Source organism: Carettochelys insculpta, chromosome 1 (genome assembly GCF_033958435.1).
Source record: "Carettochelys insculpta isolate YL-2023 chromosome 1, ASM3395843v1, whole genome shotgun sequence".
Taxonomy (NCBI): Eukaryota; Metazoa; Chordata; order Testudines; family Carettochelyidae; genus Carettochelys; species Carettochelys insculpta.
In genome coordinates this window covers 297015590-297043419 of record NC_134137.1, presented here as the reverse complement: position 1 = coordinate 297043419, position 27830 = coordinate 297015590, and the positions used below count along the sequence as shown (strand labels likewise).

General features: G+C 42.9%; 1 protein-coding gene across 5 annotated transcripts in view; it reads right to left on the bottom strand.

Moving 5' to 3' along the window:
• Positions 1 to 15467, bottom strand: part of KITLG (KIT ligand) — a 91420-nt gene extending 75953 nt beyond the window's left edge. For 4 of the 5 annotated variants that reach the window (XM_075012103.1, XM_075012121.1, XM_075012137.1 and 1 more), the window contains exon 1: positions 15080 to 15467. In XM_075012103.1, the coding sequence (XP_074868204.1) occupies positions 15080 to 15094 (15 nt within the window). In that variant the 5' untranslated portion in view covers positions 15095 to 15467. Of the gene's footprint in view, positions 1 to 14811; positions 14900 to 15079 lie in introns of those variants that run through there. The other variant, XM_075012130.1, reaches the window with a different exon arrangement.
• Positions 15468 to 27830: the final 12363 nt, after the last annotated feature.

Sequence of the window (27830 nt, the reverse complement as noted above, 5' to 3'; positions counted from 1 at the left end):
ACAGTTATATAGTTCAGTGCAAGTAGCTGGCGCATATTTTAAAAGGGACCATTCCAGGTGAAATGGCCTATTAAGACTCCAGTAATCACAACAAAATGGGAGGGGGGGGGATTAGTGCAAAACAGATGATTGTCGCAATAAGCCATAAATCAAGTGTCTTTGTACAGTCTGTGATTTGCAGCCCTTGCCTACACTGAAGAGTTCTGTTGATGCAAGTTACTGTGACGTAAAACCACCACTGATTAAATCACAGTTGCATGTCCACACTATGCTCCTTGAATTGGGGATGCACCCACAATATCCGCTCTTGCATCAGCACAGACCAGGGCACAGTAAGTAGCTAGCCCACCATGCAACTGGCTGCAGAGGGCTTTGGGAAAGATATGCTGTACCTGCCTGCAGGAGCCACTGCAACACATGGTAGTTTCTCACTCCCATTGTTCCACAGGCACCCTACGAGACTGCCAGGCATTTTTTAATTGTCCTGGTAATGGGCAAATCGGCCACCTCTGCCAGAAAGCCTGGACCCTGCACTGCTCTTCAATATTGTGCTGTATGAACACAAGGCTAAGAGAAGCCCAACAGGTTGTCTATTCAGCTGGGGAATACCATAAACACAGCAGTTGCTCTTGGCTAGCACTGGGGCTGGCAGAGGAGGGGGCAGCCAGGGGCTGTGTCTGGCAGCACTGCCCAGGCTTCCCAAGCTCCCAACCCAGGAAAGCTGGGATCACGCAGCTGCCCGGACACCAGGTGCTCCAGGGCTGGGATGATTGAGTGCAGTGACACCAGTCCATCTCCCAGCTCCTTCTCCTCCCTTTGTGAGCAGTCCATCCCTTTGCTACTGCGCTCTACAGATTCTCTCAGATCATTGGGTGATAAGCATAAGATGTCCCACCTCTACTATTGAGGTCTCTTCCCTCCCATCCCCCCTCAAGAGTTCCTTTTACAGGAGGTGCACTGACACCTCTCTCTCAGGGTGACAGAAAGTTCTTCAAGAGTTCAGGGGAAACGGGTCCTTGTGACCCTTCCTCATCCCCAAGGGCAGGCTCAGATCCATTCTAGATCTGCAAGACCTCATATTTACTCAAAGAAAGTGAAATTTCACACGGTATCCCATTTGTAGTCAATGTTCAGCACTGCCAGTTAATGGTGTTTGCTTTGGAGCCCTCAGTGGCCTCGAGTATTCACAAAAATGCACAGCCACCCTAGCAGCCTCTCAATCAATCGCTGCAGCATCAAGCCACTTGGTAGTGGCCCTAAGTCTTAGTCTCTCACTTTGCTGTGGCACAGAAACATGTAGCTGCCACATGCTCCACCACCTTATCTTTAGCATATCTAACATCTCAAGTAAGAAAAAGGGGGGGGGGGAATGGCACCCTCTCTTTAATTTTACTAGTGTTCTGAGTATACAACAGGCAATACAGATACCACTTTACATATCTAACTTCTTGTAAGGTTCTCATCTACCAGCTGCATTCATTTCACACCTAGGAAAAAAAGGTACCAGATGTCCTAAAGCCAATCTTCCAACCTATCTGCAAGCCCATCCTTGTAACATACCCACTGACAAAACCCAGGCTAAAAATCTCCTCCTAACAGTACCTTTCCATGATCTATGGTGGCCTCTCACAGGACTAATGAGCCTTGGTTCCCGCAATTCAACTGTAATTGCCTTTTCAGGAGAAGTGCCTTGAAAAAAGACAAAGTTTCTCTGAACAGACTTACAGGAAGCCTAAAGTATAGTATAAAAGGCTGGTGTAAACCTACTGAGATGCACTGACTATACTAACGTAATGCACTTCAACATACATCCTGTAAGATTTCAAAAGCAGTTACAAAAATATTTTAATTAGGAAATAATTGAGTTGGTAAATGCCTGAATTAAAAAAAACTTCCTGGTTTTCAACTTCTGATTTTTGCAACTACTCTGAAATAAGGAGTACTTGCTACATTGGAAACTTCTGTGATAAGAGGTTACAGTGAGTCAACCTGTTCAGTTCTGATATGAAAGTTCAGTCTGACATTTCCTTAACAGTGTTTAGTAATTTATGCATATACAGCCTTCAGCTTTAGGTAGAATATTGCTTGTGGATGGTGACATTCCAATTTAGGAGTGTTTGGATCCCTGCAGTAATAGAAACAAATCAGTAGGCTAGGAATTGGACTAAGCTTACATATGTCTTGAGACCATTTGAAAAATCCCCTTTGCCCCCAAACACCTGTCTTAGTGGGGAGGACATTTAGTTGGACTGCACGGAAAAATAAAATAAACCCAGTCTCCAGAAGGAAAACAGAGGGAAGAGCATGTGCTCAGACAATGCCTCCTCCCAGCTCTTTGGGTCAAAGGCACATTGCTAGTTGAACCAAAAAAGGGGCTAAGCCACTCCGAGGGAAGAAAGAAAAGCACATGCCAGAGCCTGACCGTGCATCTTCTCCCTCCTCAGGCTTTATGCATCTCACAGGCCAGCTAGAAGGATTAGCTGATTGGCTCCCTCTCCTCCACCATAAACTGCTGAAACCTCTTCAGCTGCCCCGTTGTGAACCTCTTGCCTTTTAAGCTGCAGTGTCCTCTCTCCCCCTGTAAAGAAAGCAGGGAGTTGTGTTTCCAAGATGCTTTGGATCTGACTTGTAGACCAGTATTTTTTTTTTTAAAAAGATGAGGGTTTTTTCCCCCACTCCCCATTGGAGCAGATTAATGGAGCTCCACTGGCTATCTAACTTCCTTACCACATTGTGGTGGTACAGCTGGGGTAGGGAAAATATAATTTAGAAGACCAATATTCAGAGATAAATATAATAATGTGTAGTTTGTCACAATTTGCAGCCAGCACCCAGTGAAGATAAAGGCTGAAAAGACCAGCTCCTAGAAGTAATATGCAAGATTTTGCAGACTGTCTGGGAGCCTATACGGAGAATGAAAGGCCTGAGGCCTTTGAAGATTGCGCTTCCTCTTTGGAACTGGAGGGGCATGTGCAGAGGACTTCACATTGAGCAGAATCTGGGGTACAGGCTGAGCGCTTTACTCTGAGATATCAGTTATAAATGGGGAGCCCTGTTATCTCACTCTGGGCCAAGTGAAACACCTGGTATGTGAAATGGGGTGGATGTATCATCCCTAGCTAGCAACAATAAGATTGCAACCTTTTGCTTAAAATCCATTTCAACGTATTTTATTCACCTACGTATCCTGAGCAGAATCAGAAGTGTTCCGAAATACTAAATGTGGTCTGGTTACTACTGATAGGTTTCCAAGACATCATTAAAGCTAATTTGTGGGATGAGATTTTAAAGAACATGAGGAAATGTTAGCTTTTAGAAGATAAGATATTAACTCTAGTAAGTTTAAAAAAGTGTAAAAAAAATTTGAATTTGTCATTTGCAGGACAGTGAAGCTCAGGAGATACCACCTATGTACTGTACAGTCCTGCTTATAAGACTTTTGTCTCTCCTTAGTAAATAATTTACTTGTTGGAAAGCAATATGCAGCATTATATAGAAATTAAACAGATAAGAAATGGAACAACTATTTAAATACCACCCCAGATGCCATGGTGATAGGCACAATGTAAGTGCAATAAATAGTAAATTATCATACACAGTGGTCCGTAATGTGCAGTGGTATTCAAAAACACAGGAATCATGCCTGCTCCAAACAGATTATTTTCGCACAGGATAGAAAACAATTCTGTTAGTGTACATTCTGAGAATTCATTGACGATGAAATCAGCATAGGAGCAATTCATAGAAGTGAGTTTAAGAGGAGGAGTTTGAAGGCGAGAAAGTCACTGGCATACTATTAGAAGAGCAATAGGCAGCATTAATAGAGGCAAAAAGCTAAGAAGAGAAAGTAAAGAAAATTAGAGTATTTGCCAGAAAGGGTGCAGACCTGCTAGCGAATGAGGAAGTTGAACAGCTATGGCAGAAGCCAGAGAAAGGATTTAAAAAGCCCAGATAATGCTGTTTTATATGTAAGGACTGGGTGATACCAGGAAGAAAAGTGTTCCAGCAATTAAGTGGGAGATGATGAGCAACCTGTGCTCAAGTCTTGAGCAATGGAAATAGAAGAGTGAAAAAAATTTAGTGATATTGTAGGAGGGAAAAAAAAGCAAACGGAACTAGTAATAAACAAAATATGCTGGGCGAAGTAGAAGACTGTGTGACTGTAGGGCCCAATCCTGCTCTTACTGAAGACAAGAGTTTCATGGACTAATTTAATCAAGATTGGCATTTCAGTGCCCATCTTCATATCAATTCAGAAAAAGTCAGCATTGTTTGGGATCAGTCATGGCATTGCCAAGTTGAAAAACCTCTTTCTGTAATGGCTAGAAGTTACTTTATTGTGATTGGGACAGGACCAAATAAAACAAATATGCTCAGTTTAAAAGCACAGACAAGCTTTGACCTACATATCCTTGAAAATAAAAGGAACCAAGCAGGCATGTACAAGAATACACTATTCACATGATTCCATTTGATTTGGGTCTAATTTGTGTTGGCAGTTTTTGCTCTGGAGTAAAGAAACTATAAACAAATTGACCTTTCTCCAGTGCAAATAATGTAATAAATTGAAATAGTTTCTCAGTAACTGCAGACTATTTGTGTCTCTGATGTACTGCACACATAGGAATACCATCCAGTACTACCTACCGGAAGCTTAGGTATTATCCAGAGTGCCAAGTAGTCTTACACAAGTTTTCTAAATTAAGTGGGCTGTCTACTGTTCATACTTCATATCTGACTCAAACTGTATTAAAAAAAAATCTGTTCACATGCAGGAGCAGGAATAGAGATCTGTAACTATTTGGTGAGTAAAACCTGCATTAAATAATGGCATAATTGAATGCATGGCACAAGCCATCCTGGCTTTACTTTACATTTAGTCACTGGAACATGGAATCAAAGACATAGAAACAATGAACCATTAACATGTTTAAATTTTAGCTCCGGTGAGTTTCCAAAGGTCCTCTCTTGACCTGTTGAGTTACTTTGAGGACATACAACACACAATTAATTTAAACAAAGCAAACTGGACTCCGTTATCACACTCCATTATTATTTGAATTAGGCCATACATAGATCTAAGATGTACCGATATAAAAAGTCTGCTAGTTACATTAAAGTACAGGTTGAACCTCTATTCTCAAACACCCTTGGGACCTGACAATTGCTGGACAAGAGAACTTGCCTGATGTTGGGTGGTCAGGATTTTCTAGCACATTATTAGCACTTCCACTGCTTACTGGGCTCATAGAAGACATCTAGGGGCAAATTACAGCTAAACAACAGCACAGAACACTGACAGCTAGGACTGGTCTTTGTAAAGAAACTATGGACCCACAGAAAACTCGGATACTCCCATGATAAGTGGTCATCCAGCTAACTGTAATTCAGCATGATTTTTAGAGTTTGCTGGATGAGAGAGCTCCAGATTAGAATGGTTCAATCCATACAGTGTATATCTTATATAAATATAGATATGACAGACACTGAAATCTCCATACAAACCATTTGAAACATCAGGCCTGATTCCCCAGTGCATTATTCTGGTTTACATTAGTGATGATGATCCAATATAGAATTCTCTTTAAAATGTTTAGCTTCATTTGAAACAAAATTCCTGGTTTCCCAGTGAGTTTAGGGATACTCAAACATAAATGCTCAGATCCAATGAAAACAATGGTTTAAAATGATATCTTATAGGACTTGAAGTTCAGTAATTCCTAAATTTCTACAATGTCAAGAACATAATTTTGCCATATGCCTCACTTCAAGGTGTAACATGGAGTAAAATTACACTCATCCCTTGCTATATGAGCACAATTGATTCCCAAATTTCTGCTCGTAGGCGAAAACTCATAAGAACAACACTAAATTCCCATTAAAAAACATATAAGTCTCCAATTCATTCCAAGGGCTTTGTAACTTGACATAAATCAGTTGTGTTTAGGTACTTTTCTGAGGTATTTGAATAGTTTGAAAACAGAAATAAGATGTAGTATATGTATGTAGAGCAGGGATTCCCAACCTATGGGTCGGGACAAACACATGGGTCCCATTAGATTTGTTAAAGGTCGCCAGCTTGCATGAGGCTGTTAAAGAAGCCATTTGCAGTATCTTAACACTGCTGCCTCAGGCAGGTATTTATCAATAGAGAGAGCTGCTGGAGATGGCCAATCTCTCTATCACTAGGGATAACAATTACCTTATGCCTAGGTGCTGAAACCTTAACACTTGAATTAACTGCTGAGAGCAGGAGGGTTGGGGGAGCCACCCAGCCTAGCAGCCCTAGTGAAGAGGCTGCAGGAGGAGGAGTGTGGAAGGCTGGGGCTGCTAAGGGATGCAGGGGTGTGGGGGGGGGCAGGAATTTAAGACTGGGGATGGTTTGGGGCTGCTGGGGTGGGGTTTAAGGCTGAGGGCAGTTTGGGACCTTGGGGCAGGGGGGACTAATACAGTAAACTCTGGAGTTACCCAAGGTTCCTGCAACCCCTGCATAACTCGAATTGTCCTGCAAGGGGAAGGGCACCAGGAACCACCAGGACTTGTCAGTTTCCTGGCTCCCAAAGTGACAGGAGCTGGGAACCAGGGGCAGGCTGGTTCCAGTCTCCCCATGGCTTGCAGGCCTGGAAACTGATCAGCTCATGGCTAGTCAGTTTCACATTCCCACCAGTGCAAGGGAGGGAACCTGGCTAAGAGCCTTCTGCCTCTCTTCCTGCAGCCAAAGGGCAGTCAGATAGCTATGTCTGAGGGCAGGGAGGGAGAAGGCTCCAGCTGCAGGTCTCCCTGCCCTCTGCCTGGGACTCTGCAACTGGCTCTGCTCCAGCCATGGAGCTGCAGGTCTCCCTGCCCCTGGCCAGGGACCCTGCTTATATAAGCTGGGGAAGTTCACTCATATAGTGAATAAAGGTAGGTATACATGTTCCTCATTTTAGTGAGTACTCATTAAAACGAGGGATGAGTGTACATCCAACACCGACACAGGCCTGAAATTAACCAATTTAAGGAAAGAAGAACAGAATGCAGGAGAAGGTGGGAGCAGAGCAGCTGAACGTGCTGCATCTGAGGGCTACTCTCTACCTCAACTGTTTGCTGAGTTGCCACAGCTACTACACTCAAGCTAACTTCATTTGAATGAGAACAGCCACATCACCTGAGCGTCACACAATGACGAGATGAGCAGCAGATAAGTTGTGCTACCTCAAGTTTGTAATCTATACCTGCCATGCTCGCTGTTCTACCAGCTGGAGCTTCAACCACATTCCAGCTTCAACTCATACCCTGTCTGGGAAAAGCCCCAGTTAACATGAGCAATAGATTTCTTTTGCATTTGGATAGCAGTTAGGTTGGGGCAACATTGGAACTAACACTGTAGTGAAGACAACCCCAGAAAAGTGAAGAAACAACTTATCTGAACAGAGCCCCAAATAGTATTGTCCTTCTACAGTATAACATCCATGTCACTTTATTGTTAATTTTAACTATGCAATGCCAAATAAAATGCTACTGTGCCAAGTCCACTGGATACAATATTCTTGGTATAACAGCAAGGAAAAAAATTTTGCTTTCATTCTCCTTAGACTCAAACTTAGTGCTTAATTTGCACCAGGGTTGCGCCCTGACACCACTAGGGTTCATAATTCACTATTGCATCACTTATGAATGTAAAAACCCCTGCTTGAACGCTGGCACCTAACTGCTTGAGCCGCAGTACTTCTTTTAATAAAAGTTAAACAGTGCATTCACGCCTTCCACTTTGCATGTCCATGCTCTATAAAAAAAGAGTTCAACATTTACACAGAAGTGACTATGCAGTACAGCAAGCAAAATTTAACATACCTGCTTTGGTACTTACAAGCATTCATATCTTGAAGGGAAAAAAAGGAAACAATAAAAAATAAATTCTTGAAGTTTAAACATTTTCCTTTCACTCCATCCTAAACACTACATCTCATCAGTTATACAACTGAACAATTCTGGCTTAGATGAATTTAAAGCTACGTTGCTCTTCTCTTGTGTCATCAACAGAAGAGAAAAGTAATGGAAGTAATTTTACAGTGGTCATCACTGGGGAAATTCACCCTTCCTCAATTAACAATGACCCAGCATCCTGCCTTATTGTATTGTTCCATAAGAGAGTCTCTTTAAGGGTGACCTACTGCAGCAAACTCTTTGTCGGTCCTATTTATCTTATACACTTTAAAAGGCAGCCTAGGACTTCTTCACCAAGAATGGACATCCTCCCTTTGTACCTCAAGAAATGGATCATACGAAGCCACTGATAGAACTACCTTTGAAATTTTTCTAAATATGTAAATTGTGAAAGTTAAAAGTTCTATACAAACAGTAATATCTATAAACCCATCTTTTCTGAAGAGGACACTTGAGCAGTGATCTGAGCCCATTCTCCTAATAAGAGGCAATTTGCCAAGATGTAAATTGTAAAGGAAAGGAAGCCAGAAACACTCAAACTATTCAGATAATTAGATAAGCAACAAGAAAAAGTTTTCAAACTCTTCAAGCTGCCCATCATTTACACCAGTTGCATATTATATATATATATATATATATTATATATATATGGGAAAGTTACTATGTTCAGTCACATTTTGAAACATATTTTTAACTTTATTTAAAAAGACAAATTACACTCTTTAGCCAATAGTTTTAAACTACATTTCTGTTAAACTGTAAAAGGAAACTCAAAATTAAAAAGGCATAGGTCCCACAGATCTATATGTTTAGAGGCAGTTTCTGTGCCCCCAATCATGATGTGTAATATTTTTCCTAAAAATCTGTGGAACTACACTGAAAGTGAGGCACTACCAGATTTGACATGGGTGGTGAAATCAGGCCCTGAACTGGAATCTAGTTGTAAAAACAAAACACATTTTTAACAATTCCTCCATAAGCAACATTAATGAATGAGAGATCTTTTTTGTACTGAAGATACTACAGGAGCTTCCTCAATAGAAAGAAAGATGGTTCAGTGTTTGGGGCAGTAGCCTCTATTTCAGAAAAACAGGATTCATTTCTCTGCTCTACTGCATACCTTGTGTTATTCACTTAGCTATTATAGAGATAAGTAATTGACTTTCAATGAGACTTAAGAGCCTAAGTACTTAAGTCACTACTAAAATGGGATTACATGCTAAATCACTTACGCCTTCCAATCCCTTTAAAATTCTGGGCTTTAGTCTCTGACTCAGTTTCTCATGTGCAATTTGATAGTAGTATTTCCATTCCTCACAGGATCTTATGAAGATATACTCAGTAAAAGATTATATGCTACTCAGACACTCCTGTTCATTAACAGGTTAAAATGTTGTCAGTCTTGCACTGTAGATAGAATAGAAACAGTCCTCCTAATCAAAGTCTTGACTTTGACAGGTGGAATGATTTGTTAACACAGTAATCAAACCAGCATGCATTTCCAAGAATGCCAAGTGTGCTCTAATCAGGAGGCTGTAGTAGTATAACTTGGGATACGTGCCATATAGTAGTTTCAGAAGCATAAATAAGGTCAGAGAGAAGAAGCCAAGTCTTGCAGTTCATGCATATCCAGATATTGTCAATGGAGATTTGGGGTGTGCAAGGATGAAGAGATCTAAACCTAGAGTACAGATCTTAAAGAGTTCTACAGTAAACTTGCATATTCAGCAGCCCCAGGACGGGGAAGTTGCTGGATATTCTGGATAACAGAAAGGTATACCTAGCAATGCATAACACTGAAGAAAATCAAGATTAGATATTAAGAAACGAACAAATGTATGCAGAGTACTTCACCAACAATAGCAGTATTGTACACTGTAAACTTACAGTATATTTACTTTCAGTATACTGTACTTATGGAAAACATAACTAAAATGTACTTATGGTTAAAATGCCAGTTATTTGAGAGTTCTGGATGATAAAATGGCAGCTGAGAGAGTTTACTGTATAGAAAAAACTTTTCCATTTTCATCTGCCAGCTCCTATACCACTCAAATGGAACTGCACAGCAAGATTTTTTCATCTTTTGCTTTAAATAAATGGGTGCTAAGCTCACATGCTACATAGTTATTGCCCTCGCAAAATGAAAGAACGTTTCTGCCAACACTGAACTTTGTCACCATACGCCTATTACATAATCCAGTATACCATTAAGCCACACAACATCCAATTGATAGGACAGCAGCTAACATCTTAATTATAACTTGTTGAACAAGAGGACATGAATTTCAGTGACAAGTCAGACTTCCATGTCAGATATAGATTACTGGGACATATTTCATATTATCCAAGACATTGTCCCTAAAGTGGACCACAAATTACAGATCCACAAATCTATGTACATGAAACAGATGCAGGCAGAGTAAATAATTATATGAAATATCAAAAACTGGTCCCAAAAAGATAGCAGATTTTTAGATCATCCTTCTGGCATTTCTTTATAAGGCTTTTCTCAGAGGCTAGGGCTACACTGAGTTGTAGTTCCAGCAGCTTGATGCAAATGTGCAGACTCACAAATGCAAATACATGCTTATTTGCATTCACACAATTAATTTGCATATTCACATGCGATCACCCTGCTGGCAGAGGTTGCTGCCAGCAGAAAACAAGCAGTGTAGATGTGGTTCTGCTGGCAAAACCCCTTTTGTTGGCAGCCCCCTATCCCTGACTTTTTCCAGGCATAAGGGATTGCAGCAAAAGGGATTTTTGATTGCAGAACCATGTCTACACTGCTTGTTTTTTATCGCCCTGCTGGCGATCTCATGTGAATATGCAAATTATCCATGCAAACATGCATGAGTGCATACTTGAATTTTTGAGCACACTCATTTGCATCAAGCTGCCAGCACTATGGCTCAGTGTAGCCCCAGCCAGAGTGTTAACAAATGAAGCAGACCTGAGATAGAATTGGAAGTGGGTGGGGACTTGGGAGGGAACCTTATCTGGATGATTAGCTCAGTTCTTTGAGGGCTGTCTATGGTATGTCATCCTCTAGCTCCAAGACATTCTTTAGCTCCAAGACATTCTTGTTTGCTCTCCAAAGAAGAATTTGTAGCAATCTATACCCTAACTCCTTTGGGCCTCAGATAGGGTTGTCAGGCCTCCAGGATGGTCCTGGAGTTTCTGGGTATTAAAGATTATGTCATGCACTTCTATCCAGTCAAAATTAGAAACCCTAACTGCAAACAGCCTGCAGTGCCCAGCTCTCTTTCTCCTCATGAGCAACTGTGCAGGGCAGGCAAGAACTGAGCACGTTGTTCAACCTTTGTTTCTGGCAGCTTCCACCAAGACAGTACCTCTGAATGCTCAGTGTATAGTTTTGCATTGGATCCCTATTTTTCTTATCTTGTTTTAGCATGCCATTATACAGCACAGAAATATGTAGTTTCCTTCTCTAACGCTGCCTTATGCCAACTTTCTTCTAATATAGTTTGACTGTACTTCATACTAGCACACAGGCTTCCTCTCCAGTGGCAAAGAATGTAGTGTAGCTCGGACTGTCTCTTGACCGAAGCCCAGAAGGTCATGTAACCACTGGCAATGAATGCACCCATTCAACAGTGAAAAACTTCATTTTGCCCTAAGCTCTTTTCCATTACTAAGGTCTCCAAGAGGTTGTGTCTAGCTTGATACTGCAGGTCAAAAATGCTGAAACATTTAGCCATTTCAATAGTGGATGTCACTAGCTCCAGTTTTTCTAGTTGGCTCCACATGATGACCCCTTTCTATACTGTTTCTTACTGAATTTTTGAACCAATTTAGAGTGTCCTTTAATTAAACAGACTAAGCAAGTGAGATTTACTAATTATTCTAATAAACAATTACAGTATTATTCGCCATATTTGCCTCTCATTTAAGAAGGCTGTCTTGTTAAACAGTGATGTTTTAATATTAGTGTGTAAAACAATACAGACTCATGCCAGTATTAATATTTAATTACTAAGGACATAATCCTGCTAATCCTCTCTGAAGTAATCTCATTGAAAGATTACTCTCCTGTGGGCCAATTCACATAGTAAAATTTTGCTGGATTGGACTATAAATGTTCAATCCCATATTTTAAAAAGAATTACAGTAAGACAATGATACAGCTGGTAGTGTGTTTAAAATAGCTTCTTCTCCCATCTCCTCAAATGCATATTTTTGAAGAAAGTTTCAGCATTTAAATTATTGATGAACCAGCTCTTTGCAGTATCCCTAATTTTGCCAGATGATAGTCTGTGGGATTGCAATAAATAAAATGCTTAACTTGATCTTGGTCTGTTGTCCCAAGTCTGGTTTTTAATGACACAGTCTTTGTTCACCATCCATCTGCACTTTACTTGTGGATATGTATCCCTCAAACGGTTCCTTAGCTGAAACAGCTTAAACACCTTATATAATGTAGCATTACATTAAACAAGAAACCCAGGTTCCATTTTTTTTAGTCCAGTGTGAGTAGTTTTGCAAGGCAGAATGATCCTGCTGAGCTTGGACTTTTCTTAACACACATCTACAGAACAAACTCTTTCCCAGCCTTCCTGTTCCATTCCTTTTCTCTGGAGCAATAATGTATTTTTATGCAAAAACATAATAAGAGGACAACATTAACTCAGATCAATGCAATTGCACTATTTGGCTAAGCACCCCATTTTGTGTGTGTTATTAGTTGTCTGTCTCTGCAACTAGACTTCCCCCCCCCCCCCCTCAAAAGTTTAAAAAAAAATGTTTACAATTCCCTGTCCTCTGCTCTCTTGAGGATGATTATTGGTTTGGGGCTAGCAAAAAAAAGAGGACAAAACGTCATGTTAGATCACAGGATGAATTTGGAAAACACATTAAAACTCTGCAGGGATGCAAATTATTGCATTCTTGGGTGGTTTATTTGCAGGAGATGTTAATATTTGACCAGGGGTTACTGCAGAAAGGGGGGAGGCACAACTACTTGAAGACTGACAGTTGCTTCATAGCCATGACAGAAGCAGTTCCACAAAGCTAAGTATCTAAAAATCCCTGAGCTAAACCATATGCTATGGAATGCCAGGACATCCTGCTTTTCCCAGCTGAATGAGCAGGATCCATTATGCCTGCTTTGCTCTGTATTGGTGCATTTGGAAAAGCGTTTTGATATTTTAAAAAATTTGAACATGGTCTTTCACAAGGACCACTTGAACGTAATTCATAACTACTTGCTGAATAATTTCATTCTCACTCCCACAAACAAGTTTAAAAGGAAGCTGGTATAAATTAGAACAACATGCTGGCTCTCTTCTTGTATCCAACTGCATTTTAAACAAAAAGATACACATTCAAAAAGAGGACTTACTTTCTAGCCTTTAGTCTGCCAAGTAATATTAGTGTAAAATTTCTGTTCATCTTTGCTTAGTTAAGAAGCTTGGCAACAATAGTTCAGAGGTGTCAAAACCCCTCCCAATTTATCTCAAGTAAATATCGGCATGGCAATTTATAAAGTTGATCATTGGTATAAACATTATGGTTATATCTCACTGAAACTTAAGATGGAAAAAAATAATGAGTGCTGATCCCTAGAGTTACTAAAGTTCCCTCCATAAAGTATTTTCTACTGCCATCTGTAGGCCAGTATTAAACACTTCAAGTGATGGCACTTGGAAAAATCACAAGTAGGAAGATTTTTCCTTTTTCCCCCCCCCGTACCCTTAGTCCTAAATATATGCCAAGGCTCTACATAAACTATTGAGGAAAGGGAAAACAAGAGCACAGCAGTCACCAAGGGAGAGGCGATTAGTAAACAGCACCACCAGAGGTTTACACAACACTCACCAAAAAGAGGTGAGAGGAGGCAGGAGTTCCACTATTCCTTTCTCCACTTCACCAGCACAATCATTGACTCATTTTATCAATGGAAGTTGACGGTACCCAGCATCTTGCATAATCATGCCCTAAGTTCTTGCCTTTAACAGTTTCTGGTGGATTTTTTTTAAATTAGGTTTCTTTTTCCTGCCATCACCAATTGTGTCTTCCCTCATCCTCTTAAAAATACAAGCAGTACTGTAACTGTACTCTCACATAGAATTTATGGAAATAACAGTATATAATCCACCAGACGCACAGACCAGTTCTTTGTTACTAGGGTGGGAAAGAGCAAGGAGAAGAATGCCAAGTAGCCATCTAAAATGTACATTATATACTTTATAGTCTAAGATACTTGAATGAAGCTAGTGACTATGAACCACATTTCCAATCAAGTTATTTCAAGTTCTAGGCCCACAGTTTTTAGCACATACCTTTCTAATGCATCTCTCACACGGTATATGTAACTTATTTATTGAGTACCAGAAAGGTAGCCCTGTTAGTCTGTATCTTCAAAAACAACAAGAAGTCCTGTGGCACCGTATAGGTTAACACATTTTGGAGCATAAGCTTTAGGGGGCGAAGACCTGCTGCATCCCATGCATTTTATTTACTGAGGGCATTTTCCCAGCGGACTTCGGAGGGCTCCTATGATTAGATCTTTGCTGCTGACCTTTCCTGGATTTTTTTCACAAACCTCTTGGTACATGGGACAATCGGGCGGAATTCTTCCAGCGCCCCCATAAAACAGCGACGTTATTACTAACCATTGGAACCGACCTGCTCCTGCTAGGCTTCCTAGAGAACACCGCCTGGAGTTAAGGACAGCTAAGAAAAATCGCGGGCTGGGTCGCTAAGAGAAGCAGCTCCCTCCCAACCTGCCGAGGCTTGGCCGTGGGAAAGGGGTTTCCACGTCTATTGCACCTACAGCCGGGTGTTAGCGGTAAGCGCCGCTCTGCTCACCCGGCTCGGAGATAAGCCTGCTACTCCCCCAGCGCCTGGAGTAACGCCTACCTGCCCGCCGCTGCTCCAGCCTGCAGGAAAGCCACGATCACGGCCAAGCCAGGCACGCTGCCTGCTGGCCTCCCGTCCGATTTACCCCCAGCGGCGGCAGCGGGGGCCGGTTTGGTTGTTTGGGTTTTCTGCGTGGCTCTGGCCAGCGCAAAGCCCCGCCCCGCGCGTGCCACTCCGCATCCCGTCTGAAACTCAAGAGTTGCCCTGGAGCCGCGGGCTCCCTTCTCCCCACCGCCGCCCCTCGGCTCTCCCGCCGCGCGCCACTCACTTGTGTCTTCTTCATAAGGAACGGCAGCGCTGCAGTCCAGCCCAGCCGGCGGCGTGCAAGCTCCCCTCAGCGGCGCTGGGGCTCCGGCATAGCGCAGCGGCAGCTGGCCCACGCATTGGGGTTGCCCGCAGCGAGCGCCGCTCTCCCCTGAGCCCTGGCTTGTCCGTCCGTCCGCCCGCCAGCCACGCTGCTTGCTCGCTCGCTCGCTCGGCCGAGGCGCTGACTGAAGCGCGGGCCGGTGCCGGGCCACTTGTTTTATAGCTCCGCTCCCTCTCCAGCAGCAGGCGCAGTGAGCCGCGGCAGCCCGGCCGAGACACGCCTTTCCCCGGCCGCCCCGCCCCCGGCAGCCCTGAGCCAACGGGGAAGAGGGCGCCGCGCCTTCCCCAGGCCGGACGGGCGGAAAACCCGCCTCGCTACGCTTGAGTCAAGCCTTAGCGAGGGGCTGCGGCCCCCGGGGGGAACGTGCTGAGCCTCTGCCAGCTGGAATTCTAGGGGGCGTCCGCAGGCGGCACCCCCCCCCCCCCGAAGCTCCTCCGGGGTGCTGGAGCAGGCTGGGGGGAGAGTTATTCCCCAGGCATCAGTGCTGGAGCTGGGGGTGCTGCTGGGCCCTCCTCCAGCTTGAAATGGCTTTCCTCATACGCAGGGTTCAAGGTTTGGGTTACAGCACGGCCACTGTGCAAATTGTTCCAGCACCTGTGTTCCCAGATGTGGGTACCTTGTGTCCACACCAGGGGTCTGCAACTTGCAGCTCTTTAAGGACTTCTTTGTGGCACCCAAGGCCATAATTGCAAGTGAAAAAAAATTCTGATTATTTTCAGTAAATGCTGAATGCTTAAAAGCCCAACAATGAACACTGGTATCTAAATGGCAAATGGAACTCCAAATGTTGGATAAATTGTCCTTTAATATCACAGAATCATAGAACAATAGAGGTGGAAGAGACCTAAAAAAAGCCATGAAGTCCAGCCCCCTGCCCTAGGCAGGACCAAACCCATCAGATAAGCCCAGCCAGGGCTTTGTCCAGACAAGACTTAAACACCTCCAGGGATGGAGAGTCCACTACTTCCCTGGGTAGACCATTCCAATGCTTCACCACCCTCCTAGTGAAAAAGATTTTCCTAATGTTCAACCTGGACCTTCCCAACTGCAACTTGAGACCATTGTTCCGTGTTCTGCTATGTGCGACCACTGTGAATAGCTTCTCTCCAGCCTCTTTGCAATGTCCCTTCAGTAAGTTGGAGGGTTTTATCAAGTCCCCCTTCATTCTTCCCTTCTGCAGACTAAACAGTCCCAATTCTCTCAACCTTCCTTCATACGTCATATGCTCCAGCCCCCTAATTATTCTGGTCGCCCTCCACTGGACCCTCTCCAGATGCGGCCTCACCAGAGCCGAATGCAGAAGAACAATCACTTCTCTGGATCTACTGGCAACGCTCCTCTTGGTGTAACCTAATATGCCATTAGCCTTCTTGGCTACAATGGCACACTGTTGACTCGTGTCCAGCTTCTCGTCCACTACAACTCCAAGGTCCTTTTCTGCAGAACAACTGCTGAGCCAGTCGGACCCCAGCCTGTAACAACGCTTGGGATTCTTCCGGCCCAAGTGCAGGACTCAGCACTTGTCCTTATTGAACCTCATCAGATTTCTTGCAGCCCAGTCTTCCAATTTGTCTGAGTCAGTCTGGACCCTATTCCTACCCTCCAGCATATCTACCTCTCCCCCTAGCTTAGTGTCATCTGCAAACTTACTGAGGGTGCAATCTAACCCCTCATCCAGGTCATTGATAAATATGTTGTACAGAACAGGACCCAGAACTGAACCTTGGGGCACTCCACTAGCAACCGACAGCCATCCCGACATCGAGGCATTGATCACTACCCACTGGGTCCTACCGTCTAGCCAGCTTTCTATCCATCTTACCATCCATTTATCCAATCCACATTCCTTTAACTTGCTGACAAGAATATTGTGGGAGACCGTAACAAAAGCTTTGCTAAAGTCAAGATAAATCACATCCATTGATTTTCCCCTATCCACAGAGCCAGTTATCTTCATAGAAACTAATCAGATTAGTCAGGCATGACTTGCCCTTCATGAATCCATGCTGACTGTTCCTGATCACTTTCCCCTCCTCCAAGTGCCTCAAAATGACTTCCTTGAGGAGCCCCTCCATGATTTTTCCAGGGACTGATGTAAGACTGACCGGCCTATAGTTCCCTGGATCATCCTTCTTCCCTTTTCTAAAGATGGGCACTACATTTGCCTTTTTCCAGTCAGCCAGGATCTCTCCTGATCTCCACAACTTTTCAAAGATAATTGCCAAGGGCTTGTCAACGACATAGGCCAGCTCCCTCAGAACCCTCAGATGAATTAGGTCAGGGCCCTTGGATTTATGTACATTTTGCTTTTTTTAGATAGCTCCTAACCTGTTCTTTCCCACCAAAGGCTGTCCACCTTCATCCCACAGTGCATCACTTATCACTTTAGTGTGGGAGCTGTCATTGTCCGTGAAGACAGAGGCAAAGAAAGCATTAAGTACTTCAGCTTTCCCTACATCATCTGTCACTGTGTTACCTCCCTCATCCTGTAGGGGCCCCACGCCCTCTCTGATCACCTTCTTCTTGCTAACATGCCTGTAGAAACTTTTCTTGTTATCCTTCACATTCCTCACGAGTCATAATTCCAGTTGCACTTTTGCCTTCCTGATAACTGTCCTACATTCTCGAGCTATACATTTATATCCCTCCCTAGACATCTGTCCAAGTTTCCATTTTTTGTAAACTCCCTTTTTGTGCCTAAGTTTTCCAAGGATTTCCCCAGTAAGCCAGTCTAGTCTCCTACACCATATTTACTTCTCTTGCTGCGCATTGGGACAGTTTCGTTCTGTGCCTTCAATAGGGCTTCCTTAAAATGCTGCCAGTTTTCCTGGACTCCTTTTCTCTTCACTGTAGCATCCCAGGAGATTCTGCCCATGAGGTTCCTGAAGGAGTCAAAGTGTGCTCTTCGGAAGTCCAAGGTGTGTAATTTACTGCTCTTTTTCCTTCCTTTGGTCAGGATCCTCAAGTCTACCATCTTGTGATCACTGCTTCCAGGTTGCCACCCACCTCTACCTTCCCTATTAGTTCCTCCCTGTTTGTAAGCAGCAGGTCAAGCCGTGCACGACCTCTGGTTGGGTCCTTCAGCACTTATTCTAAGAAGTGATCCCCAACATTCTCCAGAAACTTCCTGGACTGCTTGTGTGCCGCCGTATTGGTCTCCCAACAGATGTCAGGGTAATTAAAGTCCCCCATGATAACTAGAGCCTGCGATCCAGAAACTTCTCTCAGTTGTCCAAAGAAAGCCTCATCTACCTCATCATCCTGATTTGGCGGCCTGTAGCAGACACCAACCACCACATCTCCAGTGCTGCCTACACCACTAAGCTTGACCCATAGATTCTCAACAGGCTTTTCTCCCTCTATGTACTGGCGTTCCAAGCCATCATAGTGCTCTCTTACATACAGTGCAACTCCTCTTCCTTTTCTCCCTTGCCTGTTCTTCCTGAAGAGTTTATACCCTTTCATGACAGCACTCCAGTCATGTGAGTCATCCCACCAAGTCTCTGTTATCCCAATCAAGTCATAGCTCTCGAACTGGGCCAGCGCTTCTAATTCCTCCTGCTTGTTACCCAGGCTTCTGGCATTGGTGTACAAACACCTTAGATAATCAGTCAATCTCCCCGCCCTCTCTACTCAAACCAGCGGTCCACTTTTGTTGTACATTCCTCTTTGCATTTCTTCCCAGCCTCCAAGTTCCTTTCTCCCTTCAGGGTTTTGGTGACTGTCCCCCAGTGAACCTAGTTTAAAGCTCTCCTCACTAAGTTTGCAAGCCTACTTGTGAAAATGCTCCTTCCTCTCTTAGTTAGGTGGACCCCATCTCTTCCCAATAATCCTTGTGCCCAGAACAGCATCCCATGATCGAAGAATCCAAAGCCCTCTCTCCGACACCACCTGCATAACCATGCATTTACTTCCTATGTGCAGTGCCTTGTGGGATATGATACTGTATCTGTGTTTTGATGGTGTTGCAAATGGAGGCTTGAGTTTGAAAAGGAAAGGAGACTTGTGGCATTTCTGCTCAGATGGGCAATGTGCATTTTAAGAAAGAAAATAGAAATTAACTGTGAAGTAAAATTGACATAATTAAATTGGTTTGGGAGTAAAGGTCAGGAAGACAACAGTACAAACACATGCAAAGTGTGAGGAAATAGAATATGTAAAAAGTTTGTGAATGTCCTGCAGTAAACATCAGAGGGGTAGCCGTGGTAGTCTGGATCTGTAACAGCAACGAAGGGTCCTGTGGCACCTTATAGACTAACAGAAAAGTTTTGAGCATGAGCTTTCATGAGCACAGACTCACTTCATCAGGTGCCGGTCATGTAAACATGCAGTAAACATGTTATCACATTACAAATCATTGTGTGTGCTTTCTTTAAAGAAGGATTACAAAAAGTATGTGTTTGATGTTATTTATTAAGGACTGTCTCATATTCACGTACATGGCAGTTGTTGAATTATTGAGTTTTTTACCAAATTTGAAAACAAAAATGGGTCTTCTTGCTATTGGGGTTGCTGACCCCTGGTCCAGGCCAAAGACAGCCCAAGTCATTGAGAGATCAGAGGGGAAGTGTTCGACACACAGGGATTGGTGGCAATAATGAAGGGGATCCTTACTGTTAATTTTCACATTACTCATTCTATTCTACCTTCTTTGTCTTGTTAAAATGCCCCTCCAGTCCATCCACTAGCACTGTGGTGTCCAACACACTAGCCACTAGTCCCACATGGCTATTTGGCTGCCTGAGTGTGGCTAATTGGCTTGACCAATAAATATGTTGTCGGAAAGACACCATGGCCCTAGCAGCACCTCCTGCTGCAGAGTTCCTCTTCCCTTGCTACGTTTTTGGGCATGTCCCCGCTGCCCCTGCCCTCTGTTCTCTCTTCCATTCTCCAGCAATGAACCTCATTTAGAGTTTTCTAGAAGAAATGTGAACCTTTAGGAATGCCTAACCTTGTATGAGAGACGAGGTAGGAGACTGGACTAACTTCTCTCGTGAGAGAAACAGCTTTTGAACCACACAGAGCTCTGTTTCAGGTCTGGGAAAGGCACTCAGGCTATGTTTGAACTACGTAATTATGTCAACCTGACATAGGTCAGTGGACAGACAATACAGTTATTAAATCATTGTGTGTGTGTGTGTGAGTGTGTGCGCGTGCATATTTTGCTCATTGTCTCAGCACCAGGGCCATCCTTTGGATTTATGGGGCCTTACATAGTACTCTTAAACTGGTGTCCCTATGCCTGCGGGCAGCTGGGGAGAGGGGAATTTATATGATTTTTTTAGAGATGAGATTTTATAATCTTCAGCAGCACACTAATGACATGGGAAAATGGTCTATGTCTGAACTGAGGTTGTTTTCCAACATCACCCCTCGTCCCCTCCCAGAAAAGCACTGCTGGAGGCCATGAACAAGGGGGATAATAGAAGGGACAGTTATACTATAGAGTGTCCATTCTGGAGTGGCTCCACTGCGAAGAGGTCAGCTAGGGCTAGAGCTCTCCATGTTGCCTGCCAGCAGCCCAGGTAACCACCAGCCAGCAGCTCTGCCACCCTGGAGCAGAATTGCTACAGATTTGCATATTTAGTGAAATAATGTAGAAATGAGGAAGTACATCTATAGCTGGATTTTTGCCAGATTTTCAGGACTCACAGATTAATATTTTAAGAACAGAAATAGTTGATGAGTTTATATCTTGTGAGAGAATTCTGTTTTGTAATATGTATTTGTATATTTCTTTCTCATAATTTTCTGCTTAAGAATAAGCAGGTTATCATGGGTTTCAATGAGAAGTTGCTTGTAGAACTTTCTTCCACTGTAATCAGATAAAAGAAGTTTCAGAGGAGTAGCTGTGTTAGTCTGTAGCTTCACAAATAACAAGCAGTCCTTTGGCAGCTTAGCTACTAGCACATTTATTAGGTCATGAGCTTTCCTGGGTAAAACCCACTTCCCTCAGATGAATGGAGTGCAAAAAGGGAATCTAGGGTTTGTATAGCTCATGATCTAATACATTTTTAGTCTTTAAGGTGCCACAGGAATGCTTCTTGTTTTAGAAAAGTAAAGTATTATCTCCTAATCCTTATTTCTCAGTGTGCCTGCAAAGATATGCAAAATATGTGTACAATTTTAAACTGAGAGACTGTCTCCAATAGTCCTTTAAAAATATTAGACTATTTTGCAAGATGACACCGCTGTCATACTCAGCATGCTGGCATCCCATTCTAGCTGAACAAACAGAGAATATCAGTCTCCACCTAACAGGGTAGGTACCAGAGTTGCACATGCCTTAAATGGAGGGAAAAACAATTTATGAGATCACCATTTCCTGAGAAGTTCTTTTGTTGTGGTCATATATCTCACGAGCCACATATTGTTCTTTTACAGTTTTACAGCTTGCTCTCCTGTCATTCTCCGCTTAGCAGTTTTGAGGGATAGCAGCTTGGGGCTACCGTACAGTAGGGTGGGGGTAGGGGTGAGTCTAAGAGCTTCTGCTAGCCATTACTGGTACTTAATGAGCAGGGACACAATTTAAAGGGTGACAATTCCTCCACTTACCCTAAGCAGACCCTCCCTGCAATTCATGGATGTTCGCTTGACAAGGATAGGTGGGGCAAACAATGGAGAGCTGGAGGGAGAGGTTGCTACTTTATCTTCAAGGGGAGAAGCAGCAGCCAAAGCCTCTCCACATGGCTGCAGCTTCCCTCTTGCCAGCTTCAGCAGCTGCGGTGCAGGGATGGGGTCCCGCATCCTCAAGTAATTGAGCAGAGCCTGCCAGGGCCTAGACCAGGGGTCTGGAATTCAAATAGCAAGAAGAGCCAATTTTTCACATTCGGTTACAAAATCAATTCTTCAAGAGATGCAATGCACATAAATATGAGATAGTCCTTAACAAATAACGTCAAACTATACTTTTTGTCACTTCTAATTTAAGAACAGTGCACACACAATGATCCGTATCAGTTAGAAGGTTGTTACCCCCATCTCCAGGCTTTACCCGCCTCAACCTCCAAATCTGCACCCCATCCCCAGCCCAAGTGGGGACTGCCACCACAGGGAATGGGGAAGTTGCCCTATGGATGAGCTTCCCTGCAGCAGTAGCTGCCTCCCCAAGGCATAGGGTGCTTGGGAACAAGGCAGTCATCCCTCGGCAGAGTTCCCTGCAACTGGGAGCTGCATCCCTAAAGGGAGCTGCATCCCTTAGGTGTACGGCATCAGGGAATGAGGCAGCTGACCCATTGCAGAGCTCACCAGCAGCAGGGGCTGCCACTATAGGTTGCTGGGGAATGAGCTGCCCCCTACAGGAGCTCCCCGGCAGCAGGAGCTGCCAACCCAAGGCACAGAGCACCAGGGAACTGGGTAGCTGCCCTGCTGCAGGTCTCCCCGGCAGCAGAAGCTGCTGCCCTAAGACACCAGATGCTGCAGAACTGGAACCTTGCAAATATGGGACACTTTGCTTATTATGTTAGAAAAGCAGGGATGCCTGTGAGACAACTTAAATAAAGGACTCTCCTGGTAAAAACAGGATGGATGGCCACCCTAGTACACAGTCTTGTTTCTTCACAAGTATTAGCGTAAACAAACACTCTTATGGATTGTAACGATTCTTTTTTGATTGTTGAAAATCTTAGACCTGTTAAGATCCTGATTCTTTACCATGCAAAGCAATCTCCCGCATCAATATGCAGCGGTATGCAGAACTGGGCCTAAAGTGCCACAGAATTCTCAAATGAACCAACCACTATGGCATGAACTCCCACTCATGCTTTAACAATCCAAAATCATATCACCTTTGGAGAAAAACTTGTGCACAGATTACTCTCTTTAGATATTCCCGCAAGATTTCCCACACTACCAAGTGACTCTCAATGGCTAAGCTGAGATCACCAGAGAGCTCCAAAAGTACCTACGTTCTAGGGTTACCAGTTTGCCGGGACCCGGCACCTTTGTCTCATGTGATGGCCGGTTGAGAGAGTTGGCAATCCTATGCTTCATTTTAAAAACTCTGAAATTTATTTCTAAAAAGGCATATTTTAACACACTGTCATCCTTTTCAAACATCATCTGATTTTTGTAATTAAGTTACAAAGGGATTCCAGAAGCTCTTTTTGTTTGTTTTAAATGTTCATAATTAATGAGAGAATTATGGCAAACTAATACAGAGAATGTTTTATCAAGGTATTTCTTGAACTTATTAGTTATTCCACTTTTGGTAACTCATTTCTCATGTTCAAAATTAGTCACATGTGAGTTCCCAGTTTATTCCAAATTGTGCATCCTGAGCAGAGCATTACAGTAAATTACTTTCATAAAAATAGTGAAATAAAAAACCCACACACAGTTAAATAGTGCTGGGGAAAAAACTGAGGAAAGGTAGAAAAACCTTCTACAGAAGTTTCTAAGGGTAGAGGAGAGGGCCTGTCCTTGGCCTAAGAATAGAGGAAGACTATGATGGAGCTTTTTGCACATAGGTCATTTGATTATATGCCCAGAATTACACTGCTCCAAGGAAAGAAAAATACCATCTCCATGCCTTTGTGCTTCCATTGTGAACAAGTCCCCTTTAAGAGGAGTGACAATTTAACTCCTCAGGTAATATAATCAAACTTCAAATCATCTTAGATTACACAAAATAAAGTTTTGTTAGAATTGTACAGACTAGAGGGAATACAGAAAATAAAAGTTAATTAAACATTGACATGTATGGAATTAGTACTGTTCTCTCAAGCAGCCCTAGGTTTTAGTCACAAAAGTATTGATATTACCTGAATTACTACATAGAAGAAAAAAAACTTGATCATTCTCAGATAATCTGTAAAACCTACAGAATGTCTGAAAGTGATATGTAGGGTAGGAGGTATGGGGAAACTGAGCTGTGTCAATAATCAGTTTCTTTTGAGACACTCTGTCTTTTTGTAAAATACGTCACAAATTACAATTCGGCTTATCCTAAAAAAGAGGGTTCTCTTCTTTGAAATCAAAACTGGGGGATTAGTTCACTAACACTGATCATTAGACTTATATCTTCATTTTCTGTTTAAATCTGGCCATGCTTAGATATAAATAATATTACAGTTTATTTTTTCTTAGAGTAGTAAAACATCAATGATTTGCATTAAGTGCCAAGGAGACCTTTTGTGAATTACTGATTTTTAAATATTAGCAAATCAGTGAATTTGGAGCAGATTCTGCAGATAGACCCATGAGTGCAGACCCCTGCACCAATACTGAGCTGCATTTGTTGCAGTGTGATCAATGGGAATGCTGGGGTCTACCCACACAGATCCATTTATGGAATTTAGCTCTAAAAAAAGCAACTTTGCTTATTTTACAAGGATACTTTTATCTATTTATTCTCCACACTATATTAGTTAGTCATTTTATAGCACTAATGAAGTCTTAGCAATATGAAACTTCTAGACTAATTGACTGGCTAATTCGGCTAACTGAACTAAATTGTGATATATGTAATGCCCTAGGCAAATACAAACTGCTACACATTAAAAAAGTACTAATACTAATGTACTTAAGTTTGGATTGGTCATCTTATTAATTCAATTGGTTCTCATGATGTTGCTATTTTTAAAAAAAGAAAATTCAGCTTGACAGCCTGGTGAGAAAGGAAAAGGAAGTTTGGGCCAATCATACAAGTAGAGCAGAATGAGAGTTGAACCATGTGCTGCTGAGACTTGTGAGTTCTGTTAAAAAAAAGAAATGTGGAGGAATATCTCCAGGTAATTAAGAGAGTTTTAAAATTGTTATGTTCCTTTTGTTGAGAAGGAAAAAAGAGGCTATCGAAGTAGAAAAAGCCAGAGACCTAATCTCTACCTTTTTTGTGGGGGGGAAAAAAACAGCCACATAACTAATACACATTAGATGTCTGATTGTCAGATCCCAGAGAAGGCTGGGCACTGTAGTTTGTGCTGTGGGATAGCTAGGTGAAATCCACACTAGATCCCCACAATCATGATTGATTTTTTTTTTTTTTAGTTTAGTTTGCAGTAAAACTGACGTGCCTTCTCTCCATTAGTAGAGACATGCAAACCTTTATATTTCCTGGTATCTGCATCTGTGGATGAAGATACCTGTGGCTCATTTTTTACAGATACAGATGTGAATGTGAGTACTAATTTTGGATTTAGAATCTTGCAAATTTACAGATATCTGCTTTATAGCCACTGGCATCTGCATCCATGGCTCATTTTTGCAGATGTGGATACCAATTTTGTATCTGTGCTGGGTTCTGTCCACTAGGATTTTACAGCAACATAGCTAATGAGTTTAATTTGTTCCTTATTGAAAACACACCTCTTTAGTGAAGACAAAATCAACCTGGGTGCTTGTTGTGAGACAACCCGACCTCTATCAGACCCTAATCAGTGGAAAAGTGCAGCTTGTAATTGCTGAAAAATAAAGGGCTGGTAATGAATGGGAGGGCTAATACACATCTCTGGACATCTCAGCTACTCACCTAACTAAAGTATATTGACAATGGCTAATTCTTGAAACCTATTATATTGCCTGTAAGGGTAAAAATAATAGTGGGACCTAGAGAGTCCCCAGAACTGCTAGGGAAGTAGGAAGTGAGTTGGCAGGAAGCCAGAAGAGCCGGTGGAAACAGAGTGTTGGTTTTTGAACTGGAAGCAGTGACCTTCCTGTTACTGTGGTTGGTGTGTGATCAGCGCAGAGCCTGGGAGACATGAATTAAAACAGGAACCTGATTGATGATGGAGAATCCAGCCATATACATACCTAGGGAAGGACTAAATCTTGGAATAACAGATATGTGAGCAGAACAGGTAATGTTTAGTCAGATGCGACCAGGTTATTTTCTTTATTTTGGATTTGTTGGCCTCTGTGTTGAGCACACGTAATGGCCACCTCACAGTAACTTTCCAAACTGAATCCCAAGGAAGCAATTCTCTGGGTTTTAATTCTTTTTAGTTGCTCTGTAACTCATAGCAATCAAGTTAACGTTTCATTAAGTATGTTTTCTTTGTTTTGTTAATAAAAATCACCTTTTTAAGACCATCATCTGATTCATGTATCCTAGAGGGCAGGATGTTCCATGTGCGCATGCCTAAGGTTACAATCCATACTACAGTAAACTCTTTCATATCCATCATTCTATTATCCAGAACTCTCAAATAAACAGCATTTTAACCATAAGTAAATTTGAGTTGCGTTTCCCATAAGTACAATATAGTGAAAGTAAATACACATAACTACAGCAAATACAGTATAAGTTTACAGCGTACAATACTAGCACACTATGTCAAAATAGCCTATTTCGAAGTAAGGACATTGAAATAGGCTACTTCGACACATATCATCTACATGTCCTCCAGGGCTGGTGCCACTGACATTTAACGTCGAAGTAGCAACGGGGAACATCGAAAGGAGCCACCCCAGAAGGAAATGCGGAGCATCCACACACACAAGCGCTCCCTGTTGAAATAAGGGGCCAGCAAAGCCCCAAGCCTCTCCCTTAAAGGGCCCTCTCAGACACACTTGCCCTGCATAGCACAAGATCCACAGAGCTGACAACTGGTTGCAGACCCTGTGCATGCAGCATGGACCCCCAGCTTCAGCAGCAGCAGCCAGAAGCCCTGGGCTAAGGGCTGCTGCACACGGTGGCCATATAGCCCTGCAGGGGCTGGACAGAGCATCTCTCAACCCCTCAGCTGATGGCCGCCATGGAGGACCCCGCTATTTCGAAGTAGCAGGATGCGGATCGTCTACACACGCCCTACTTCAACATTGAACTTTGGATGGGAAAAGCGTTTTCGACATCTCACCACCTAACGTCGATTTCAATGTTGAAATAGCACACGGCGCATGTAGACGTGACACGTGCTATTTTGACGTTGTGCCGGCTACTTCGAAGTAGCCGGCTAGTGTAGACGCACTCTACTACTGTTGTTGGTAAATATAGTACTCTGCATACATTTTTATTTGTTTATTAATATCTAATCTTGTTTTTCTTCTGTGTTATGCATTACTAGGTATACATCTCTATTATCCAGGATGTTTGAATATCCAGCAACCTCCCGGTCCCAGAGGTGCCAGATATGAAAGAATGTACAGTATTAGAATAAATTTGTTTTCTCAGCTCTCTCCAGAGGGAGGGTTAAAGAGCTTGAGGATACCCCAAGGAAGGAACTCCCAAATGTGTCTTTCTGGATTCTCAAAGGCGATTTTTGCATTTGCATGGTAGCTGTAATACCAATCTAAGGCCAACGAATCTGCAACCTTGGGATGAGGGAAAAGGAGGTTGCGAAACAAAAGCCTTTTTTGGAGAGAAACAGACTTGGTAAGTCCTCATCCTGATCCACATGAAATCTCCTTGCACTGTCTTATAATACAAAAGGACCAAAAGTAGCTGTAATTATGCAATCAGGCATTTCATTGATGTTAAGGAGTTCTCAGCTGGAGTGAAGCTAGCACAAGAGACATGTTGGCAAAGATGATTTTGGTCCCTAGAGGCTGTTACAAATTAGAGCAGCCCTACGGCTCCTGAACCAGTTCCAGGCAGCCCTGAGGAGTGAGAGAGTACAAAGATCTATTGCTGTAATATTTGACCTCTTTCCTCTCTTGTGTCTCCAAAGTGGGGCCAAGTGGAGTTCCAGTTCAGCTGAGGGGAGAGAGAAAGACA